Here is a 21,978-nt window from a genome sequence, read left to right on the forward strand (position 1 = left end):
CATAGATAAGGTCTTTTACTCAAATTGGCTGAGAAGTGTTATGTCACATGCTTGATTTCATAGGGAATTTTAGCAAGGTAGTTTTAATAAACAGATAATCCTACCTTTTTTTTTTTTAAAGGAAAGAAAAGGCAGCAAAAGCAAGCCATAGGACTCACGGGAACTGGTAATATAACATAGAGCCTCATACCACTGGGGACTCCCTTTGAATCTAATCCAGGTCTACAGTCACCAAAGTCATTCTCATCAAACAGCCATGGGGTGTCCTATGCAAGATAAGTTTAGTATTCTCAGCTGACCTCCTGTCCTTTCTCTTTACTGCTCCCTTTTGAATCCATTCCCATCACTCAGCTTCACAGCCTCATTCAAGCTCATCTCCCCTATGCTTGTTGCAGTTTCCCATTTTCTGCCTGCCAAGTGACCTCTCTCTCTCTCTCCTCTTTTCAGACTTTACAAAAAGCCCTGGAATGCATGTATAATCTTGCCTATAATCTTGCCCCCTCTTTCTTTAGGGAGCAAGACCCTAATATCTGCATGGTGCTAGAAGATGAGTTTATCAACAGAAAGCTCTTTGGGAGTGGGAATGGGTGTCTGTCTGTTAATTTACAGCATTATAAAAATATTATTTTTGAGACTGTAATAGCAATTATGGTGAATAGGGGCCAGATGGCCTCTGTATCTAGAAAGCCGAATGGCAGTGTATTTTTAATGGACTTAAATGTTACTTTTTGACAGGAAGCTAATATTAAATTCTGTGGTTTAAGTGCATGTCAGGTGAGTATGGCTCTGTCTTTTGGTTTTTCTTAAAGTAATTACTAATGTCATGCCTGGATACTTTTGCCCGCTAAACCCTTTTCTGTGGTGGGGTCTTTGTTGTTGCTCTGGATGTGGGCATTTTTTTTAAGGATGGTTATTGATCTCTTGCTGAGCTGAGATTTCAGTTTTATGCCAGATAGTTTGATTAATGGGTTGGTTTCTGTAAGTGGACTGAATGGGGATAGGAAGCACAAGCCGCTCATGCCGCCAACCCTAACTCCGTCAAGACGCATAGCTCATTATGAAACAGTTATCAAGTATACATGAAAAATTAATTGGGCTCAGTTTGATTCTGAAAAGGATCAGCTTTCTACTTGGCGGTCCCCCCAATCTTTCCAGATGTTGCACGCTAGCCCCTCGAGAAGCAGAGAAGGGAGATGTATTAATACATTGTATTGATTAGATCAAGACCCCTGACAGTTATTTGTAGAGATACCATCTGGCTGCTGTTCGAATTCCTTCACCAAAAACAGGACGTGACATGTTATTAATCTCAACTCTCTAAGTATAGACAGTTGCCTTTTCTGCTAAACCGCATTTTACCATTCCGTAGGAGATGGAGGCAGACCTGAAGGGTGCTGAAATTAAGGTTATTACACAAATTGAGCCATATGGTCCAAATATTTCAGCAAGAAAATTGCCAGGCAATAAAAATTGCTCCTGCCTTCCTAATGGTGTAAATTACAGTTTAACCATGGCTCTAATGATGTCCTTCTGCCGCGCTTAACTACTGTTACATGAAGGACATTGTTTTAAAAATATAAAAAACAAGTAAATGCCAGCAGCGTGTTTTACAATCTGTTAGTGTGTCATTAAGAACACTGTCAGAATTACATAAACATAATGGCAGGCAACCTAGCATACAAAAGAACGAGTATGGAAATAGAAAGTGTCTTGAAAACTCCTTTAGCTCTGTCAAGAGCCCTTTCCCTTCTGGAACTTTTCCAGTATGAGAAAATGTGGCTGCTTATTTATTTCAGTTCTCACACAGGCTGTGATGGAGATTTTAGAAACAGAAAAAAAACCACAGAATATTCCAATGCATTTTGAACAGGTGACAATGGAGGGGTATAAATTTACTATCACATTATACTGTAGCTGTACATAAAGTTAACTGGGTATGAAAAAGAAATCCAAAATGTGGCTCTCATTTCAAAGTGCAGCATTCTTTTTATTCTTTTCTATTATAATGGGACTTTCTGTTGTTTTTCAGATTGTTGAGAAAATTGCAGTGTATTAAAATGGTTTTAAAGCTCAAAAGCTCTGTGAGATTTTACTGACAGAGTTGGCAGCCTTAAAAATTAGTTTATTAAAAATAACTGAAAAATAAAAACAAAATGAAAGTAGTTATCCAGTCAGCAGGTGCATTACTGACTGATTCTAATGATTCATCATACATGGTGGGAATTAAATTGTAAATATATAAATTGAATAATTAGCCAATATGATTTCATTTCAAAAACAGTCAAACAACTACTAAGTTTGTAAAGGGAAAACTCTGAGATGGCGATTCAAAGAGGAAAAATCACAAAAGTTTATAATACATGTTGTTTGGACTATTGAGTTTGACCCCTCCTGCTTTAAATCATGTGCAGATATTGATAGTTCATATATGCCAGCCCATTTGGTAAATCAGCCTAGCACAGCCATGTTCCCTGCTTGGGATGAGTCTGCCTGGGTGCACATCAGTGGTTCAGGGAATGTGCACTTGAAGCTGTCTGTTCCCCAGAGGGTGCTGGAAACCAGGGGGTCCTGAGCCCCACTGCTGCCACCCCTGCCTCCCTTTGCTCTCATCACTCTGGGTCTGCTGTGCAGGAGAGCTGCTGCTCGCCCTTCCCATGCCCCTAGGAGGGCAGGAACTTCCACACCCTTGCAAGGGCACCCAGTTCCTGCTGGATCTTCAGGCCAGTCAAAATGCGTTTTGACAATGTTGAAAGTACAACTGAGCAATGTCAGAGAGAGGAGGGAAGGGAGATTGCGAGTTAGCTGTCTGGGCTGCCTGGCTGCTGAAGGAGCTGACAGGCAGCTCTGGTATCTGTCTTCAGACCTAGCACAGTTTCTGAATTGTGTGAAGACCTCATTTGTGTGTGGAGCAGGGAAAAGATGACAGGAGACTTTTAGTCTTGGCAAATTTAAATTGAGCCCAAACCAGACAGTCAATCAGACTCAATAAAGTTCACAACAGTCTTTATATTTGTCCTTCTTGCTTCTCAGTACCAGTACAATCACAAATGAAAACATCCAAACAGAAGTAATTTTTGGTTGGTTGGTTGGTTTGTTGGTTTCCAAAGAAACAGAAGGCAAAAAATAGTAGACTCTTGTGAGGATGATAGTCTGAAAACTTATCTGCAATGTGTGGGAGTAGTTTACATATATAATCTCTATTAGGAGGAAGCAAAGTCTGATTTATGAGTTTATCTTCTTATAAACCACAAATATTTCTCTCAGCAACTTGAACTTTTTATCTGGCCAAAGTTATGGAAATGCATGACAAATGGGATCTGGAACATCCAAGTGTATTAATACTCCACTCACAGAGACACATGACATATGGATTTTATTGTTTACCTGCAAAAACTGTATTGTATTCTCAAGTCTGTTTCTTTAGCTTCCTTTAAAGAAAATCTCTTTGGTCTTTAAAGAAAGAGAGAGATTGGTACAGATGTCCCTCCATCAGCATCTGACAGGCCAGATGATTTGGAAAGGATATGCTTGTTGAACTGCTTTATGAGTGCCAAGCTTGTTGAACTGCTTTATGAGCATGGAAAGCAGGTTTCTACCCATGAAGTGGAGGGCTTGCTGCCAAAGTTGCTGGTGGATTCCGAGAAATGTTTCGCACTATATTAGTAGGTGCCATGTTACAGCTTTTAGCATATCAAATATCACCTGTTACACCTCTGGCACCTTTAGGCTGCTCTACTCCTACTACCCAAACTGTGGAAGCTGTTCCTTCCTCCCTTCTTTTCCCTTCACCAGCCTTCCTTCCTAAGAGCACAGTTTGATGATACAGGAAGCAGGAATTTCCATCCTGAGGGTCCAGTAGAAAATAACTTCTGTGTTTTTCAGATTTTTGTTAGGAACTTCTTTCTGTTTCCAGATACTCTGAGGGTCCTGCAGTGCTAACAGGCAGGACTCTGCTTCAGTCAGGTAATGTCCTTTAAAGGTCTTGTATTAATGGGGGCTGTGTGGCTACACAGGCAAAGCTTTGGGAGACAGTCACATAGATGATCACTTAAGGCATCCTATGGCTGGTGCAAGAGCAGCAACTGGACCTGCAGTACAACCTCCTCAAGCCCTTTGACTTTGCAGCTGTGGCTGCCTTCTTTGAACTAATCTATGGCAGTTCCACCTTCCTCTTTTATGGTAGCATGTCTGTCTTCTAAGCAGTTCTTTGCCCACACCACCCTAAGGTGGAAATGATGTGACTGCTGGGGTTTGATCCACCCCAGAGAGACCCCTGGAGTGTGTTGTCTGTGTGCCAAAAGGACACTGAGGAATAGTGTATTCACAATGGGAAGATGTACAGAGGTCCCAGGATCTAGTTAATGTACTGGGGCATAGCACAAATCATTACTTGTTTTGGTTCTCAGTTTTACTCCAAGTATTTTTCTAAGTCCATTTTCTGCTGGTTTGAATGCATAATTTTTTTTTTTTTCCGATCCAGAGCAGAGTTCCTAGTGTGAGACAAATATTCCATTCAGTGTGGAGATGCTACTCTAGTGGCTGCAAAAAAAGACACCAAGTTTACAATTGTCCCATAAGATCAGAATTGCAAATGCACCTTTAATATTGCAAGAGAGCGAGGGAAGTAGACTCCTAGCAGTAATAAATTTTCAGTATTTTCGCTATAAAGAAAACTTTACACTGCACAAACAAAATGAATGAAACTTTGCAGAGCTCTTATATTTCAACAGGCTTTAAAAAGGAATTAATGAGAAGTCAGAAGACATCTTCTCCCAGATGAAGTATTATTCTTGTCATTATGGTATAATAAAATTATTTTTTATTGTTTTCTCTTCAGGGGTTCAAGACAGATGATAATTTAGATTTTCTCTAATACTAGTCTGTGCTAGAAATACTAGACCCGTGATGTACCAATAGATCATGAGATTTATACTATAGATGTAGCTTGAGACAGTGACATATTTAAGTGCTGTGCTTAATGTTACTGGGAAGTCCAGGTCTAAAAAGACTGAATAGAGACCCTGAGAGCAAATGGGAAAGAAAACATCACTTTTTTCCACCAGGTAACAAAACAGTTTGAGCTCTAGTTGCCCTGATGTCAAATAAAGTACTGCCTTTGAGAAAAATCAGAGTTGAGAACATGTGGCTTTTAAAATAAGATATTTTTGAGACAAAAATTTGCAACAAATCTTTATGATGCTGCAGTTTTTCTCTTTTTTGGTCCTGCATAGAAGCATCACAACACCTTGACTTGCTTTTTAAACAAACCACTGTATTGATATTTGGTTTGAGGGTATTAATGGCAATTTTAAACCACTTGAGTAACACTTTGTTCTCAACTAACATGATCTCATACTGAAGATCATGTCCAACATGCTGGACTGTGCATGGAAATCAGGAAGACATTTGCTTCAGTATTAACTAAATAGACATTTGCTTCAGATTAACTATAGCAAATCCCTGTCCTGGTAGGATGCCCTCTACATTCACCATGTAGTTTTGTTCTTCTGCTTATGAACACCCTGATCCAGAATCCTTGAAAAGGCAAATGGATGCTTACATTGATTTAAGTCTTTTTAAACTGCTGCAGTTCAACTTCTGAAGCTATGAATGGTTTTGTGTTTCGTTTTAAGAAACAAGAAAGAGCAGACCTGTATGGTCTGTTGCTGTGTGCTGATTGAAAATGTTGTTACTGCCTTTATTTCTCTTTGAGTCTTAAGTGAATTTAAGAAAAAGAAATCACAGCTGTGAATTCTATACACTTTGGACGGCACATATCTAATCTGTCATGAGAGAGAGTGTGGCTTCTCCAACAGGCCATTCAAAACAGAAGTTAAGCTTAAACATAAGACTTTCCCTTTGGAGAGACCTCCTTCCCTCTGTGCAGAGTGTAGGGAGGAACTGAGGACAGTAGCTACACAAGGTTTGGGTCAGAATGTAGGAGAACATTGTGGCACTTTCCCAGAGTGCCTATCCTCATATTTGGGCACTTTAATGCATTTGCAAGTCTGTCCCAAAATTGACTAAATTGTAGTAATTTCTCTTTGGATTGCTCATTTATAACATGCATACATGCAGCTAATCAATAGATGAGACAGTGAAACTGGTGGATTTACAACTTAATATGCTGGAGTCGATAATGGGCTGAAAAGACATTTTCAATTCAGAAATCAGCACACTATGTTCTTTACTAAGCTTATGTGATCTGTTTTAATTCCTCAAGTAACTTAAATATCCAAGGAAGATACAGAATCCATACTAAACTTGTTATGCTTCAGTTTTCAAGTAATATTTCAGTATTTACACATATCATCTCTTCCCTAACTAATCCATCTGGCGGGTGAAAGCCACAAGCAGCTCAGACTCTTCTCTTTTGGCAGGAGTTTTGCACTGAGAAGCCCAACCCACACTAGGAGGGACTAATGAAAGGACATGATGAAAGTCTCTGTTTTATTTAGGCATTAGTGTTTCAAAGTGAAGCTTAGCTAGCTGCTTTCCTTGTTCCCACTGCAGCAGACATAGCTGTCTGCTGCTCTGTGTATGTATATGAATTCAGTGTTCACCTGACAGCATAGAAAATGGGAATGGGCAGTCTGCAGACACAGCTTCATATGCTGTGTCAAGGTGAGTTTCTTTCCAAGAGTGTGCCCTGTAAGCTGAAAGTAGAGGGAATTGTACCCATGTGATCCTAGGAGGATCTGGGTGTTCATCCATCCACTTTCATTTTGGCTTGCTTGGTTTCAAGACTTTAAACCTGAAAGCAGATTCTCTTCCAGTTACTCTACCAAAGTCCATTACCACTCTTTATTCTTGTCTTCTTTTCAAGCCTTTCCTCAGTGTGGAGTTGATTCCAAGCCTTCATATGGCAAGACACAGCTGCTAAGGGACATGGAAATACAGAACTTGTTCTTTATTGGACCCTCTTGTTTTCATCAACAGAGCAGTCCATGACAGCTGGAGTGGGAAAACAAGATTCCTTGTGTTCCTTTTTACCATCCTTTTTACCATGGGGGCTTTTCAGGCTACTCATTGAGGCTCTCCAGTAGCTCATACAACCACCAGGGGCAGGGATCCCCTGCAGCAATCCCCCCCTACTCCAAAACTAGGGGGACATCCCATAAAGATCTGGAAGGAAAGTCTCAGATCTCTGGTCAACCTCTCAGTATTTTGATGGGAAGCTGTACTTTGCTGAGGAATATGTCCCTGAGTATACACCCAAATGTGTGTCTGATCAATATCCCCTAATATTCAGAAAATAGGTTGAACTTCCCTCCAGGCACAGAAAAGAGAGAAGTCATCCTCCCTGCATAAACAGTGTGCTTCTGGCCTTCTGCTGGTGCCTGCTCTGTACAAAAAGGTGCAGAGCAAATCCCTTTGCCTGGCTTATACTGGCATAATTGGACTGCACCTTTCCCAAATGGCTGCCTGCACACTTTACTTTCAGCCAGTCTCTGCTTGGAGAGCAGGTATCTTCACGTAGGAAGTGTAGAGCATTGAGGAAAGGAATGGAAAACCTGGTGAAGAAAAAAAGCCTTTTGAGAGATTGGGGTTTGCACTTTTTGGCCCTTCATTTTTTTTAAAATAACAAGTTCATTTTAAAGGTGAGTCTTTAAGTTCAGTCACATACTCAGACTAAACGCTGGCCTTTATAATGTAGCTCCAAGTAAACTGTTTGTGCTTACCTTTTAATGTCTCTCAGAAGTGATTACATACAGAGCAGGCAAAGTTTGAATGAAGAGCTAGGACTGCTCAGTACAGGGCAGAGAAAATGAATAAAAAATAGAAAGTAAAAACCTTTTAGTCTCCTTTAAAATGCTGCTTTTATTTCCCATTGTGTTGGCAGAAAGCAGGGATTTAAAGCTGTGAATTGCCTGGAGGCTGTGCTATCTTCCTCTACTTAGCAGCAGTTAGAACTGCTCTTTTTTTGCATGTGTTGGGTGAGAGAGACAAGGACTCAGAATGATTGAGAAAAGGGAATAAACTAAGCTTGCATTTAACAATAATATGACACATCTATTGCACCTGTGTAAAATGGGATCTAAATCAATAACTAGAGTTTTCTGAAGCTGCACACAGGAACGCAGGGGGATATCCTGAGAATTAATTAATTAATGTTTGTAACATGATGTGAGATCCTATGATGAAAAGTCATATATGACTGCAACAACTGAGCACAACTGACATTCAGTGGCATTTCCAAGAAAACTGATGTGGGAGTTCACCTGCAATCTGTGTTAAGATTCAAACTGCCCTTGAACAAGTCACATTAAAGATTTTCTTCAAACTCTTGTTTTCTCTTTACCTTTCTCTTTCCCTATTATGGCTGTTGAGTTGTGCAAAGGCAAAAACTGAAAATAATTGCTTTCATAGAGGAAAACCAAGGAGTCTTTCCTCTCTTGTCTTCAATTCACCAAAACTACAGGCAAAGTCCCTTTTTCAAATTTTACAGAAAAGAGAAATTTTGAGCTACTGCACCCAGGTAATTTTAAGATCAGGTGGAAAAGGTTTTGCAGTGTTCAGAGCTACTTTTCCTCATATTATCATACATGATGTTATTTAGAAGGAGATGAAAAAGGTCACTCATGGCCTACATATTTGAAGTCAAAAATGTAATAGGGGCAATGTGAATTCATGTAAAGCAAAACTTCAGATGAAACCAAAAGCCAAGATATTTGGTCATGACAAAAACACATTCTTTCTGCAACAAAGTAAAACTGTGTGCCATAAGATACCTTGAGTTGAGAAGTTCATAGACATAAATTACCCATTTTTATGGATAACAAAAACATTCATGGTTTCATTACATAGTTTTATAAAGCTCCTACCACTCTGGACAGTATTAGGGAGGAAAAAAAAAATTGAGACTAAGAAGACTGATGTGGCAGTCCAGATTTTGTTTGTTCTGATTCTGGCCATCAGCCAAAATATCAAATGGAAAATACGGTTTATGGCATTAGGAAAAAATATAACATTAACCCCCTAATGCTCCATATTAAGGATGTACCCCCTACCATTTGCAGGTTTGAGCCCTTAGGCTCTAGCTGCTGTTTGACAGCAGCAGTGGGGTTTTTTTTTTCTCTTGCCTCGTCCACAGACTATGGAATAAATCCATGAGAGAAACCCCACTCCTAAATGTTAACAAACAGTGGATGGAAAGTCATTGCTCATCAGGAGCACTGCATGTGGTACTTATGTTGAACATAATCTTGGAGTTCAGCTGGATGAGTGCACCTAGTAATGAAGAGGCACAAACTCCAACCAGACTTTGTGTGCTTGACTTCCCTGCTTTTTACCTTCTCTGAAGATGTGTTTCTACCCCAGATGATAAAGCTCCACCTGAAAGATGCTTCATTCCTATTCCCCTTGTGACCGAGGCAAATTGCAAGTTCTGCACTCCCTGATGTGCTTATGCAGATTCCCCATTATGTGGTGGGTGAGTTCGGAATGGCACACAAATCTCCCAGCTCAATTCTGTAGGGTTTGACATTGCTTTAATACCATGCTGCACTTTACATACCATGAAGTCTTTGCTGATGAAGTTGCTCTCTCCTCTCTCACTCCCACCAGCTCTCCACAAAGCATGACCCACTCAGCTAAAGATCAGGACATACAAGATATGCACATTTTTCCAAGGGTGACACATGACTGGTTTTTTGGTGTGATTCAATTATCTTATGTTATGCTTTATTTTGTCTCAAATAGTACTATGGTTTTTTCTTTGAGATTTAGCCTGTCCTATTTTGAAGAGAAACTTAGTCTAGTTGCTCATATTCAACATGATTATTGAATGCAAAAGTACCATTTGGGATAAGTAGTGATGTCAGCTTTGAACTGAGTAAACCAAAGTTTATGGGAAACTGTCCCATCATCGATCCAGTAGCTCCAGAAAGAGCTACTTCTTTCCTTCTACCTCACTTTCTAGCTGTGAGGAGTAATAAAACATGGTTTAAAGTGGAAAAATATGGGGGGAAAAATAAGGTGAAAAACTGTGGTTTATTATACAGTAGGTCTTGTGAGTGTTGTTAGAGATAAAATATTAATGTTAGGAAAACATGTTGACATTGTCCTCTAGATGGTGCCTGTAGTGGAGTGTCATGTCATTGATATTTTGGTTTATTTGATTTATTTAGTCATGCAGAAAGAGAAATCTTTTTTCGGGTTTCAATATTTCTTAGTAGAAATTAGACAAATACAGATGGAAATAAATTTTTGAGAAGGTGCCATTCGGTGATGTTTGATGAATTTTAAAGAAATAATTATGAAAGAAAAAACAAAATAAGAGAAAAGCAAAAAAGAGGAGGGGAGGGGAGGGAGAGGGATATGATCTCACTGAAATAGCAATGTTGACTTTGCCCAAAGAGGATTTTTTAAGGTTTTATCATCAAAAGTGCAACATCATTGGTGTTTTAAAAGTGTACTGCTACCCAAAGGCCAACTTGATTTTATTTGATTTCATTTTAATGTGCAATGCATCCTAGTTTTCTTTATGTTGCTTTACTTTCAAGTCAGAGCTGGGGATTCAGATGCCTGGTGAGACTGCAGCAGGTCCCAGGTGTGCCAGGAAAGAAAACTGTCTACTGTGAAAATAGGCAACAACTCCATGAGACAGATTCAGCTACATGCAGTCCACATGGCCTGTGAGGAAGGAGGAAAATTAATTTCAATGTAGTAATTTTCTATCAGGTATTAATTGTTGTTATTTGCAGGTTATTTTGAATTTAGATTACTGCTGTTTTTAAAGGTTTCTTCCTGGTAGAGTCCCCAAGCCCACGTAGGACACTTGGCACAGGAAATAATTCAGTTATGTGGCAAGTGAAACAGGGTGTGCAGATTATGGTTTTTATTAACAATGCTGCTAGAATGGTGCTGTTGAGAAAGGATTAGAACATTGGGTCACCGAGGAGAGAAAAGTTGTGTTCTCCGGTGTTGATGGCAAAACTACAGTTTGTCTCAAAAATAAAGTACAGGAATATTCTTAAAGTTGAAAAAAAAAGAAAGCATTTTGCCAGGAATTTCAAGGAAGGAATATTTTTATGATCATGTAATCAATGTTTAGGTTTTAATAAGAAACCATTTTATGTACTTTACTTTGTGGGCTGAATTTATTCTAATCCATTTTTAAACTAAAATTTCCTATATTTATTTATAGAAAAGCAGACTCAAATATAATGAATTTTTGAATGTCATTTCCTAGCCACTGTAGAAGAAAAGACTGCATTGATCCATCTCAGTGCTGGGAAAGGAAGAGTGTCCTTTCATCCCAACAAAAGACAATTTAGATGATTTAGATGAACATGCCCTGGGCAAAAATGTTTAAAAAATTATTTCATGTGTAATAAGGGACTATCTGGATTTAAAAACTTAAAAATTTTATTTAAATATTTATCTAATTTTATTCTTTGGGTTTTTAGTTGCCATAAAAATTATTACCTGTGTACATTTTGCTGCTATTGAAAGCCTGTTGGGTCATATCAAATAATCAAGTCATTATTTAAAATTAAATATATGTGTTGAAAGGCAATATTAAAATTCTGAAATGAGATGGAAAGTTCTTAAAATTTAAAATTTGAAGAGTGAAATTTACCAAAAAAATGTAATGAATTTTATTTTTTTTTTTTTAATACAAATTGGAAGGAAAATAAGTAGTGCAACATCAATTTCTTGTAAAAATGGAAATTCTGGTTACCTGTAGGCAAGATAATTTCTGGTTAAATGAATAACATGTTGGTTTCTGTTTGACTAACCTTTAAGATTTTTCAGTACTACCATGGGAATCATTTATATTCCAGTCCGCACTGCTACAGGAATAGACTCATAGATTACCTGTGTATCCATAAGTTGTATCCTTGTGAATCTGAGCATAAGGCTTTAGGAATAGAGTAGATTTTTTAAATGGAAAAGACACAGTGTGCATGATATGAGCCTGAGGAGGGAGGCAGCCCAAAGGACAAGTTAGTGTTTGCATGTGAATATGAGCTCAGTGCAATGTTTAAAGTGAAGGCAGGGGCTAAGAATTGTCTGGGAAATAAGAGTGAACATCAGAGTCAAGGTAGAAGTGCTCCCAGTGCTTTGCAGAAAATGGCAAAGAGTCTGGATTAGGCTGGGAGCTGGATAAGACAATAATGACAAAGGTGAGGATAAACTGAGTATCTTTATAAACTCCCAAACATTCCCCCTTGCTTCTGTCATGTGCGGAGGAATCTGTTTGACTTCCTTGATGGAGAATTTGAAAATTTTAGTCAGACAATGGTTGGATTGATGTTCTGGCTGTCAGGAGACCATAGCTTTCTCCTCCCTTGTCCATGGAGAATTCCCCATCTCTGCCTCTAGACAAGGGGATGTTCTACTGAACTGCCTTCCCGTTGATTATGTCCATGAGTTATGAAAGAGCTGGTTTGGATCCCTGTGCCACTACTAAAGTTAGCAGTGTGATAGTGTCTGATGCCACTGGGTTTAGTTAGAGGCTCCAGAAAGAATGAGCTAGCTTCTTATTCAGCTATTTAAGATACCTGCCAAGCAGAGATTATGGTACAAAGAGAAGATAGGGAGGGAGAAGAAACCAGAGTGTAACCTTAACATGACTGGTGGTGACTTGCTGAGCTTTGATGATTACCTCAGACGAAGGGACAGATACTCAAACTGCCTGTTGGGCAGCTCTTCAGTGGTTCAGAGATCTTCTGATGTGTCTGTCACAGCTTGAACTCATTCCCTGAGACCTAGGCAACTGGGTAAGCTGGCCTGCCTTGAAAGAAGAGGAAAAGCCCAGAGTGACACCCCTGGAAGTGCTGCTTCATCAGATCGATAGATTCAAAGATGACTAGGTTGTGTAGTTGTATAGAGTTTAAACATTTGTGCAGGGAGTCCAACCGTGCAGAGTATTATTGACAGCTACAGATCAATGCTAATTTTTGATCATTTTCAACCTACAAAGACCTCTTGACCCTGTTGCCACCTTAGGGGCACTTCCATTAGTCAAAAGCAATCACAGTAGGCAGTGTAAAATCATCAGACCCTTGAAGGCTGCACAGCCTTGCCCGTGCCTGGAAGGAGGACCAAGAGGTAGTGAGGAAGGCAGGCACCTTGCATTATGGATGCCACTGCCTTTGAATGACATGAAAGACTATGCTAATTTGTTTCCAGACTTTAAGTGACTTCTGTGTTCATGAATTAAAAAATAAACAAACAAAAAAGGCAATCTGAAGCAAATCTTGACGAATGCATTATTCATGATTCATGTTCTCTCATTTTATATTTGGAAAAATGTGTTAAAACAAGGTTTTATTTTAAATAACTTTTATCCTCATTTACAGTGAGAAGAGTGGAATTAGTGGAGGAGCGTATTTGTTGCTGTTAACAGCTTGTGCTGCCACTGGCAACGTGTGAAGCACTTTACAGAGCAAAAACAAAGGTCCTGCCTGGAGTAGTGGTGGTGCTGCTAGAGCTGCACCAGGGGAGGAGACCAGGCTACCAAAAGCAGGGACTGTGCCAAAGGCTAAGCTCTGGGCTACAGGGTGTGATCAGGTCACAGTGGCTTGTCACAACCTCCCTCCTCTGTCAGGTGTCCTTTTTTGTAGTGTTTACAAGGAAAGAATGAAAGAGCCACAGAGGAGGAATGTGAGACTGAACACAGTCAAATGTTTGCTGGAATATTCTTAATTTAATGACTGATGGAGTGTGAATGTTTCACAGTTGGGGACAGGGAAAGGAGGGCACAGGCTTGAAGTCCATTAGATTTCATGGTCAGCCAGTCTACAAACATCTTAATGTTCACATTAAAATTTTATTTTGTTGGCTTTCTTTTAATGGTGAATGAAATCTGGACTGTTAGCACGTGTAAACATGGGAAATATGAGTTTATGGCATTGCAGAGGAAGATTGGGAGAATATTCCAGACAATGATTTTGTTCCTCTGCCTGTTTAAGGCTGTGTTGTTGCCCACTGAAGCCAAAGTTACAGTGCTATCAGTGGAAGGTATATTTTGCAATTTATATTTGACCATTCCAGCAGGACAGTATTTCTAGGCTGAAAATGTCATGGGAGGACATAAAGTGATTCTTGAAATGAATCATCGAGTCTGCCATCCATACTCTTTTCAGCATCAGCCTTTGAGCTGAGCAAATTCGTGGCTGGCAATGGCAGCAGTGCAGGGGGAGAAAGTGTGGCTCTGTATTCTGGGAGTACATCCCCTGAGCTTACTTCAAAACCAAACAAAACAAAAATACATGTAAACCGTTTGCTCTTCAAGAAGTATCTGTAGGAGCCAGGGATAAAAGTCATCCCTGGAAGGAATGGTTTAGCAGTCTCCAGAGAACATGATGAACTGCAGGCAAGGAAATCCCTCCATCCTTGTTTCATTTCAAAGTGTAGTGAGGATTGTAAATAATTAAATCTTGGGGTTTAGTGAGAAAATGGTAGAGAGTGATGAAAAATATGCCAGTTTTCAGTTTAAAGATAGAAATCTAGTGTTTTGTAGCATTGCTGTCACAAAAAACCCACCCGATGATGCAGCTCATTAAAAAACAGAGCAATTGCTTTTTGTCTGATGTTTTTAATAATGTGTTTGTACCTTCAGAGAGCCTCTGTGTAGCAGTTCAGGGGCAGTAATTTAATGCTGCTTGCTCCCTTCCTCCCATCCCCACCCCCGAACCATGGAATGTAAATTTTAGGCTTTTAAAAGTTCTGTTTTGAAAACCTAATAGATAAGTGTCCTCATAAAAACTATTAATACAGACTACATCCAATTGTAAAGCTAATTTTAATCATGTTTTGTGCCAACATAATTTCTGATGCCAGATTTTTATGCTAAGCATGAGCCTCAATTTAAACGTGGTTCTTTAACCTGCAGTTCATAATTTTGCAGTCAGCTGTATAGGTTTTTTGGCTATGGCAGTTTAAACGCTTCCACTTTCAAGGATCTAAGCCATAAATGTTTATTAAAAGAATCTATAATGAAATCAGGTTTGTTATTTTTTTAATGGCTGCCTTGAGTATGTTGGATGACTGAACGCACGTTGTTAATCATTAAGTACTCATGTTACAAAAAGTGTTTGATAGTATTGCCATCTAGGGGCTGAATGAAATTCTCCATACCGAAATAAACTGTAATTGAACAGGTGCTGCTATTGACAATATACATATGTTTTTGCTTTATAGCCCACATGCTTTCCATGTTTCTTATGACAAAAGATATCTCTAAATGTCCCACAGCAGCCAGAGCTTTTTTATATATAATCTGTTCGAGGCGATTGCTATTTGCATTTCAGCTTATGCTTTTTTGGCAGTGATGACTGGGAATTCCTAACAAAGAATTATACTTTTTTGCATTATTAATCTTGCTAGTGTTTGCCCTGTTTAACAGAAAAAAGGAATCATTTATCAGAAAAGTATGTTTATAATCTGTACTTGTGGCATCTTCAGATTTAATATTCATAATGGTCATTCGAATGCTGTGCTATATTTATCTAAAAGACTAACTCATTGTTTTGAGGAAATAACTATTTAAATATTTATGATCTAACTTTTAATATTTAAAAAAAGAAATTAATATTTCTTTAAAATTTGTTTCTGAGTCTGATAGCTTAGCAAATGTTTAAATATTAAACAATTGGAAATGTTAGCATTTAGCAACTTAATATGACTTACTGACACAGGGAAATTGACTCCAGCTCTTTTATCACATGAAGGCAACTGAATCCCTGCACTCCCTTTCTTGTGGTCTATATAATTCATGCCAAAGTACAGCTAAAATGAGATTAAATATATCAGTGATCAGCTGAACTCCTTTTTTCTTTGTTCCTCTGATCTGACACATCTGCACAGTCTCCTGCTGGAACATGTTACTCCTGTTCTTTGTTGGTCACTGTGCCTTTTGTGACTGTTCAGAATAATTCCACGGCTGTTTTGCCTTCCTGCCTAGATCAGATTTGTGCTGAGGCTCTCCTTGCCCAAGCAGTGTCAGGTCTGTGTCAGATGCTGTTTGGGGTGAGCTGGGATGCCAGTGGCCCCTCCTGGCCATTGCTGATGTCCATCAGCCTGCATCCCCACCATGCCCCTCTGCTGAGCTGTGCTCTAGTGTGGCAGCAGGTCAGCCCCAGTCCTCTCAGCCCTGGCTAAGCCCGGTGGGATTCACAAATTGTTTATTCAGATTACCATGGCCTGAATAGCTAGCACGCCTATGAAATGTCACATGTGCACACAAGATGTGTAAGTTTTCTGGAGAAGCAGGCATCACTCATGTACCACAGGTTTTTAAATGCTTGAGTCCAATTCCAGAAAATTTCATCCTCACTGAGCAAGCTCAGACACATGCTGAATGAACTGTAAGTTGTGTCCTAGCTGAGATTCAGACTGTGGAGGACTCCCAAGGAATTCACTCCAAAGACTCTATCATAATGATAGACAAATTTTTAAACCATAAGAATTTCTTTTTGAGGCTCAGTCATAAAATACCACCAAAAAAATTCCTAGTAACCAGATGGGGTATTCTGCAAAGCAGTCAGAAGTGACCCAGAGCTGAGGCCTCATTTTCCAAGTGACATAAACCACAGATGCTGATTACTTTTTTAACTAACTCCAACATCTGTATTCTTGCTTCAGGGAACAAAGCATCAGGCTCATTTATTTGGATTGAAACCTTTCACAACATATCATATTCATGTCGTAGCTGTAAACAACGCCGGGCAGGTTTCAAGCCCCTGGACATCTGTGCGCACTTTGGAAGCTTCACCCAGTGGCCTGAGCAACTTTACTGTGGAAAAGAAAGAAAATGGCAGGGCTCTGCTGCTAAAATGGTCAGAGCCCTCCCAACCCAATGGCGTGATTAAGGTAATATTCATCCTGACAGTTCACTGGATTAAAAAACAGAAGGGAAATGCTGAATATCAAATTAAAACTTTTTTTTTTTTGCTGAAAAAGGCTCAATCTAATGCATTATAGTTTAAAAAAAGATGGAAGTCCTGTATAAGCCCAAAACACTCCATGAGTTCTCTATGCTTGTCATTACATTAAAATTAATAATAACATTCTTATGCTTCTGTGACTGCAAATTTTCATGTATAGTGAACCAAATTGTTCATTTAATGCATAGAAAGCTGCACATGAAAGCTCATAATCTTACTCATCATGAAATTGGACATGACCAAAATGTGTTTGTAGGAAACCTGGGTTTAATAGAATGTTGTTCTGAAATTTAGGATATCTTTTAGCTCAATGGTTTCAACTGAGTGTAAACCTTTACCTGCAAGGTTTACAATTAGATGGGTTTATTTGGCGGTTTTTCCCTTAAGTGATATTCTTTAGAGCTAGTCTGTGAGAAGCTTTCTGCTGGCCTGTGAAAGCCTTGCAATGAAACTTGATAACAATCAAATATAATGAAAACTGCCACTAAGTGATTTATTACTGCATTCAAAATGAAAAAAATCATGAAAATTGGATCAAAACATTCCTTTTGTATCCATGATCTGTTTCTGAGCTGATTGTTACTAGCAAGAATAAGTTTCTGAATCATTGGTTAATAGTCCTTACCCTATTGCAAATATTAAGGGTCTCATCTACTGGTTATTGACAAAAATTGTTTTGTTTTCCTTGTATCATGGCTTCTGTCCTTCCTTCCTTCCCTGCCTGCCTTTCTTTCTTTTTCTTCCTTAATTCACAGACCTACAATGTTTTCAGTGATGACCACCTGGAGTACAGTGGTTTATCTCGCCAGTTCCTCTTCCGGCGCCTCGAGCCGTACACCCTGTACACGCTCGTGCTGGAGGCGTGCAATGCAGCAGGCTGCACTCGCTCTCCACCCCAGCCAGTCTGGACAGATGAAGCTCCCCCAGTGTCCCAGATGGCACCTGTAATCCAGGCAGTGAATGCCACCAACGTTGAACTGAGCTGGTTGCGGCCAATTAATCCGAATGGAAAAATAATTCGCTACGAAGTTATTCACAGACACACAGAAGAGACTGTTGCAGGGCACGGAGCAACAAGAGAAGATGAGAAAATTGTTTTCACAGAATATAACACTGAAAGCAATACATTCACCTATAATGATAAAAGTTTACAGCCATGGACAAGGTATGAATATAAAATACGCACCTGGAATGCAGCAGGCTATGCTGACAGCTCCTGGACAATGGCAGAGACTAGTCAAACCGCCCCAAAAGGTCTTGCTATCCCCAGTTTATCCGTGGTGTCAGCCAACCCCCATAAAGTGCTCATATCCTGGACGCCCCCAGCACAGCCCAATGGCATTCTCCAGTCATACAGGCTGCTGAAGAATGATGTTCTCTATCCTTTCAGCTTCGACGCTGCTACTCTCAGCTACGTGGATGAGGACTTGCTGCCCTACACGGTGTACAGCTATGCAGTGATTGCCTGTACCATGGGAGGCTGCTCTACCAGTGAGCCAGCTGCAATACGGACACTGGAAGCAGCTCCTGCCTTGGTGGACCCCCCATCTCTGCAGGCTGTCAGTGCCACTCAAATCAGTGCATCCTGGGCACCTCCCCAAATACAAAATGGAGATATCTCCAAGTACATATTGAAATTAGGCAATGAAGAGTATTATCCTGGCAACAGCTTGCAAATGCTGGTCTCTAACCTGCAGCCTTACACGCAGTATGATTTTGCATTGGTCGCCTGTACTGCTGGGGGCTGCACCTCTAGCACATCCCAGTCTGTGATGACCATGGAGGCTCCACCATTAAATATGGAAGCTCCCAGGCTATTGGTCATGGGCTCGGAGTCCATTGAAATCACATGGAAACTCCCAGATAAGCCCAATGGTAAAATCACGAGCTACGACCTAAGGAGGGATGGTGTGCTTGTTTACTCCGGTCTGGAAACTCGGTATCTTGATTTCACCCTGATGCCAGGCATGGAGTACAGCTACACTGTCACAGCAAATAACAGCCAAGGCAGCGTCACCAGTCCCTCAGCTCAGATAAAAACTAACCCCTCTGCTCCATCTGGGATGTTGCCTCCCAGGTTGCAGGCATGGTCTTCCACTGAGATTTTGGTGGCCTGGGATCCTCCTATCAAAGTAAATGGTGACATTAGAAACTACACCATCTCGCTCCACAAGCCTGGGGAAACAGGAAAGAAGACTTTTGACTTTGATGCATCTCATGTTTCCTTTCTGAGACGGTCATACATAGTGGCACAGCTACAGCCCTACAGCAGGTAAGTCTGGAAGAACCCAATTGTTGGATAAATGTTTTGGGCTGGTGCAGTGGGCTGGCAGGCAACTCAGACACCTTGCTTAAACAGATAGTCAGACCCATGGGGTTGTTTGCTAAAAAGTAAATAATAAAACGAGGATTTTTTTCGTTTGAATTTATAGTAACAGCAACTTTATATCATCTTGATGAAGTGCATAGTGTTCACTTAGATTGTAATTTATAGAAGGAGTAATTCAGCACTCTGCTATAGGCTCCAAAACCTGCAATCTTGTACTGGTGTATCATTCACATGGTGTCTGCTATGGAGAATAAACAGGGCTTTAGTTGACAAAATTCAGGGTGGGGAGACCAAAGTCATGGTCACAGACCATTCACAGGGTAGCTGAACTGAAATTAATGGATCATATTTGAACCCTTGAGCTGGAAAGAAGTGATCTGTGATTAAGTGAAAGCTAAAACTTAAGAAAGGGTACCAGACTCTGCTACAGAAATGCACTTGATACTGAAGTAATATCTTCCCCACTAATTCTTGATTATTTCCCTGACCTTTCCTTATATATTTGTGTAGGCATAATTTGTGTGTGTTACATGGTTGATAAGTTTGTCTACTATTTACATATAACTAATCTAAATCCAAAGAGAGTAATAGAGGAGCCCTGCAGTTCTCAAATGACATCCAAATCATCTCTTTCAATGAATCATCATTTTGGTTTATATCATCAAAATCAAAATGATTTTGATCACTTGACTCCTGCAGATGTTAACTGCTCTGAAAAAAACCAAACCACACCCAAATAAAAACCCAGAAGACAGCGTTCTTCCTCTTTGCCACACAAGGCACAGCACACAACCCGTGTGTGTTAATGCAAACTGCGTGCCTATTAAAAATTCCAAAGACCGGGAGAAATGAAGAGATCCGCCCGATCTCACGTGTTGTTTATATTTGTATCTGCAGCGTTTTAATCACCTTGCTCCTCTCTGTGTTCCCGAAGGTACGAAGTGCAGCTCCAGGCTTGCACGGAGCTGGGCTGTGCCTCCAGTGAGTGGGCAGCGGCGCGGACGCTGGAGGCGCCGCCGGCAGCGCAGCCGGCCCCTCTCATTGAAATACAAACAGCCCGCGGCTTCCAGTCCACTGCTTCCATCCTCTGGAGCGGCCCCAAGCAGCCAAACGGGAAGATTCTGTACTATGAACTTTACAGGAGGCGAACAACTCAAGCCCACATAAATTTAGACCTCTCGCTGGTTTACAATGGCTCTTCAACCTCCTTCAAAGATGACAAGTTGCTGCCTTACACAGAGTACGAATATCAGGTGGGAATTGAAGCTATTTAGCAGCTCTGATTATGATTTCAGTACACTCTGAGAACCTTACTTTACACTTACAATGAGCATACACATCTCAATTCTAATGCTAATAGCATTGTGAAGCCCAAATGATTATTGTGGATGTATTTTAAAGGCTTGAGAAGCTGAAAATAATTCCATTCAAGCAATATATTCATTCAGCATTTGTTTACTTTAGTAGTAGGTGCCCGTGTATCTTAAATGCTTGTGTACCCTCCAGAGCCTCTACAAGTCTCTGTTATGGGAAAACCTAGTTCTTAAAAGGCGGCTTTTTTCCCTTTTTTTTTCCCCCCATCCTCCCCAATCTATTATGAATTAATTTTTAATTTAGATCTTAGATTAATTTTAGATCTTAGGGAAGTTTACATCCGAAGGGACTGTTATCTCTTTAAATTAGTCATAGAATGACAAGTACATTTTTTTGGTGGTTCAACAGTGAATTTGCTGTTGATGGTTGGTGTTCTCATTTTGTTTAATATATACCTGAAAGAGGGCATTCCACCTCTTGAGCAAGGTGGAGCAATCTTTCTTTTACAGGTTCATTAGCTTTATAGGATCACAAGATAATTCAGGTTGGAAGGGCTCTCAGGAGGCCATCCAGCCCAACTTTCTGCCCAAAGCAGGGTCAGTAAAGAGGTCAGATGAGGTTTTGCAGGGCTTTATCCAGTTGCATCTTGAAAACCTTTGGGGAGAAGATTGTAACCTTACAGTCTGCTCCACTGCCTGACTGTCCTCATTGCAAAAAAGTTTTTTTGTTATGTTCAGTCTGAACCTTTTGTGCTTGAACTTACACCTATTTTCTCTTGTCTCCTCCCAACATAAACCATAGTAAAGAAACAGGCTCCACCCCCTCATTAGCCTGCTGGGCAACTGCAATCAAGTCCTTTCAAAGCCCTCTCTTCCCCAGGCTGAACAAGCCCAAGTCTCACATCTTCTCTTTACAGGCACTTTTCCAACCCCCTGATTACCTTGGTGGCCTTCCACTGAACTCACTCTCCAATTTATCAATATCTTTCTGTTATTTGGGGGCCAAAACAGACACTAAATAAAGGCAGGTAATCACTTCCTTTAATTGTCTGGCTGCACTCTTGTGAAACAGCTCAGGATGCTGGCCATCTTTGGTGCCAGATTACTCTGCTGGCTTGTGTTCAGCTTTCTACCTTTAGGTCCTTTGAAGCAGAGGTGCTCCCTAGTTGGTCAGTACTGCTGACCCTGCGATGCTGCAAGAAGTTATTCCTCCCCAAAAGCAGGACATAGCATCTGTCTTGGTGAAATTCCCATTCTCTAGGGCCTCTTGACTGGCAGATCTGTCCTTCAGCAAATGAACCGGAGTCTCCAGTTTGGTGTCATCTGCAGGTTTAATGAGAGCACACTGTATAGATCAGGTTCTTTGGTAGCTCAGCTCCACTGCTATTGCGTTCTCCTTTTAAGTAGCCAGAAACCATGAAGAATTAAACCTAAAAAT

At 40.2% G+C, this 21,978-nt stretch overlaps 1 protein-coding gene across 1 annotated transcript in view; it reads left to right on the plus strand.

Moving 5' to 3' along the window:
* USH2A (usherin) overlaps positions 1-21,978 on the plus strand; it is a 373,434-nt gene that overhangs the window by 324,601 nt on the left and 26,855 nt on the right. The window contains exons 61-63 of the mRNA XM_059841048.1: positions 16,597-16,824; positions 17,654-19,170; positions 20,162-20,480. Coding sequence (XP_059697031.1) covers positions 16,597-16,824; positions 17,654-19,170; positions 20,162-20,480 — 2,064 coding nt within the window. The remainder of the gene's footprint in view (positions 1-16,596; positions 16,825-17,653; positions 19,171-20,161; positions 20,481-21,978) is intronic.

Source organism: Haemorhous mexicanus, chromosome 3, assembly GCF_027477595.1.
Source record: "Haemorhous mexicanus isolate bHaeMex1 chromosome 3, bHaeMex1.pri, whole genome shotgun sequence".
In the NCBI taxonomy this organism is placed as follows: Eukaryota; Metazoa; Chordata; class Aves; order Passeriformes; family Fringillidae; genus Haemorhous; species Haemorhous mexicanus.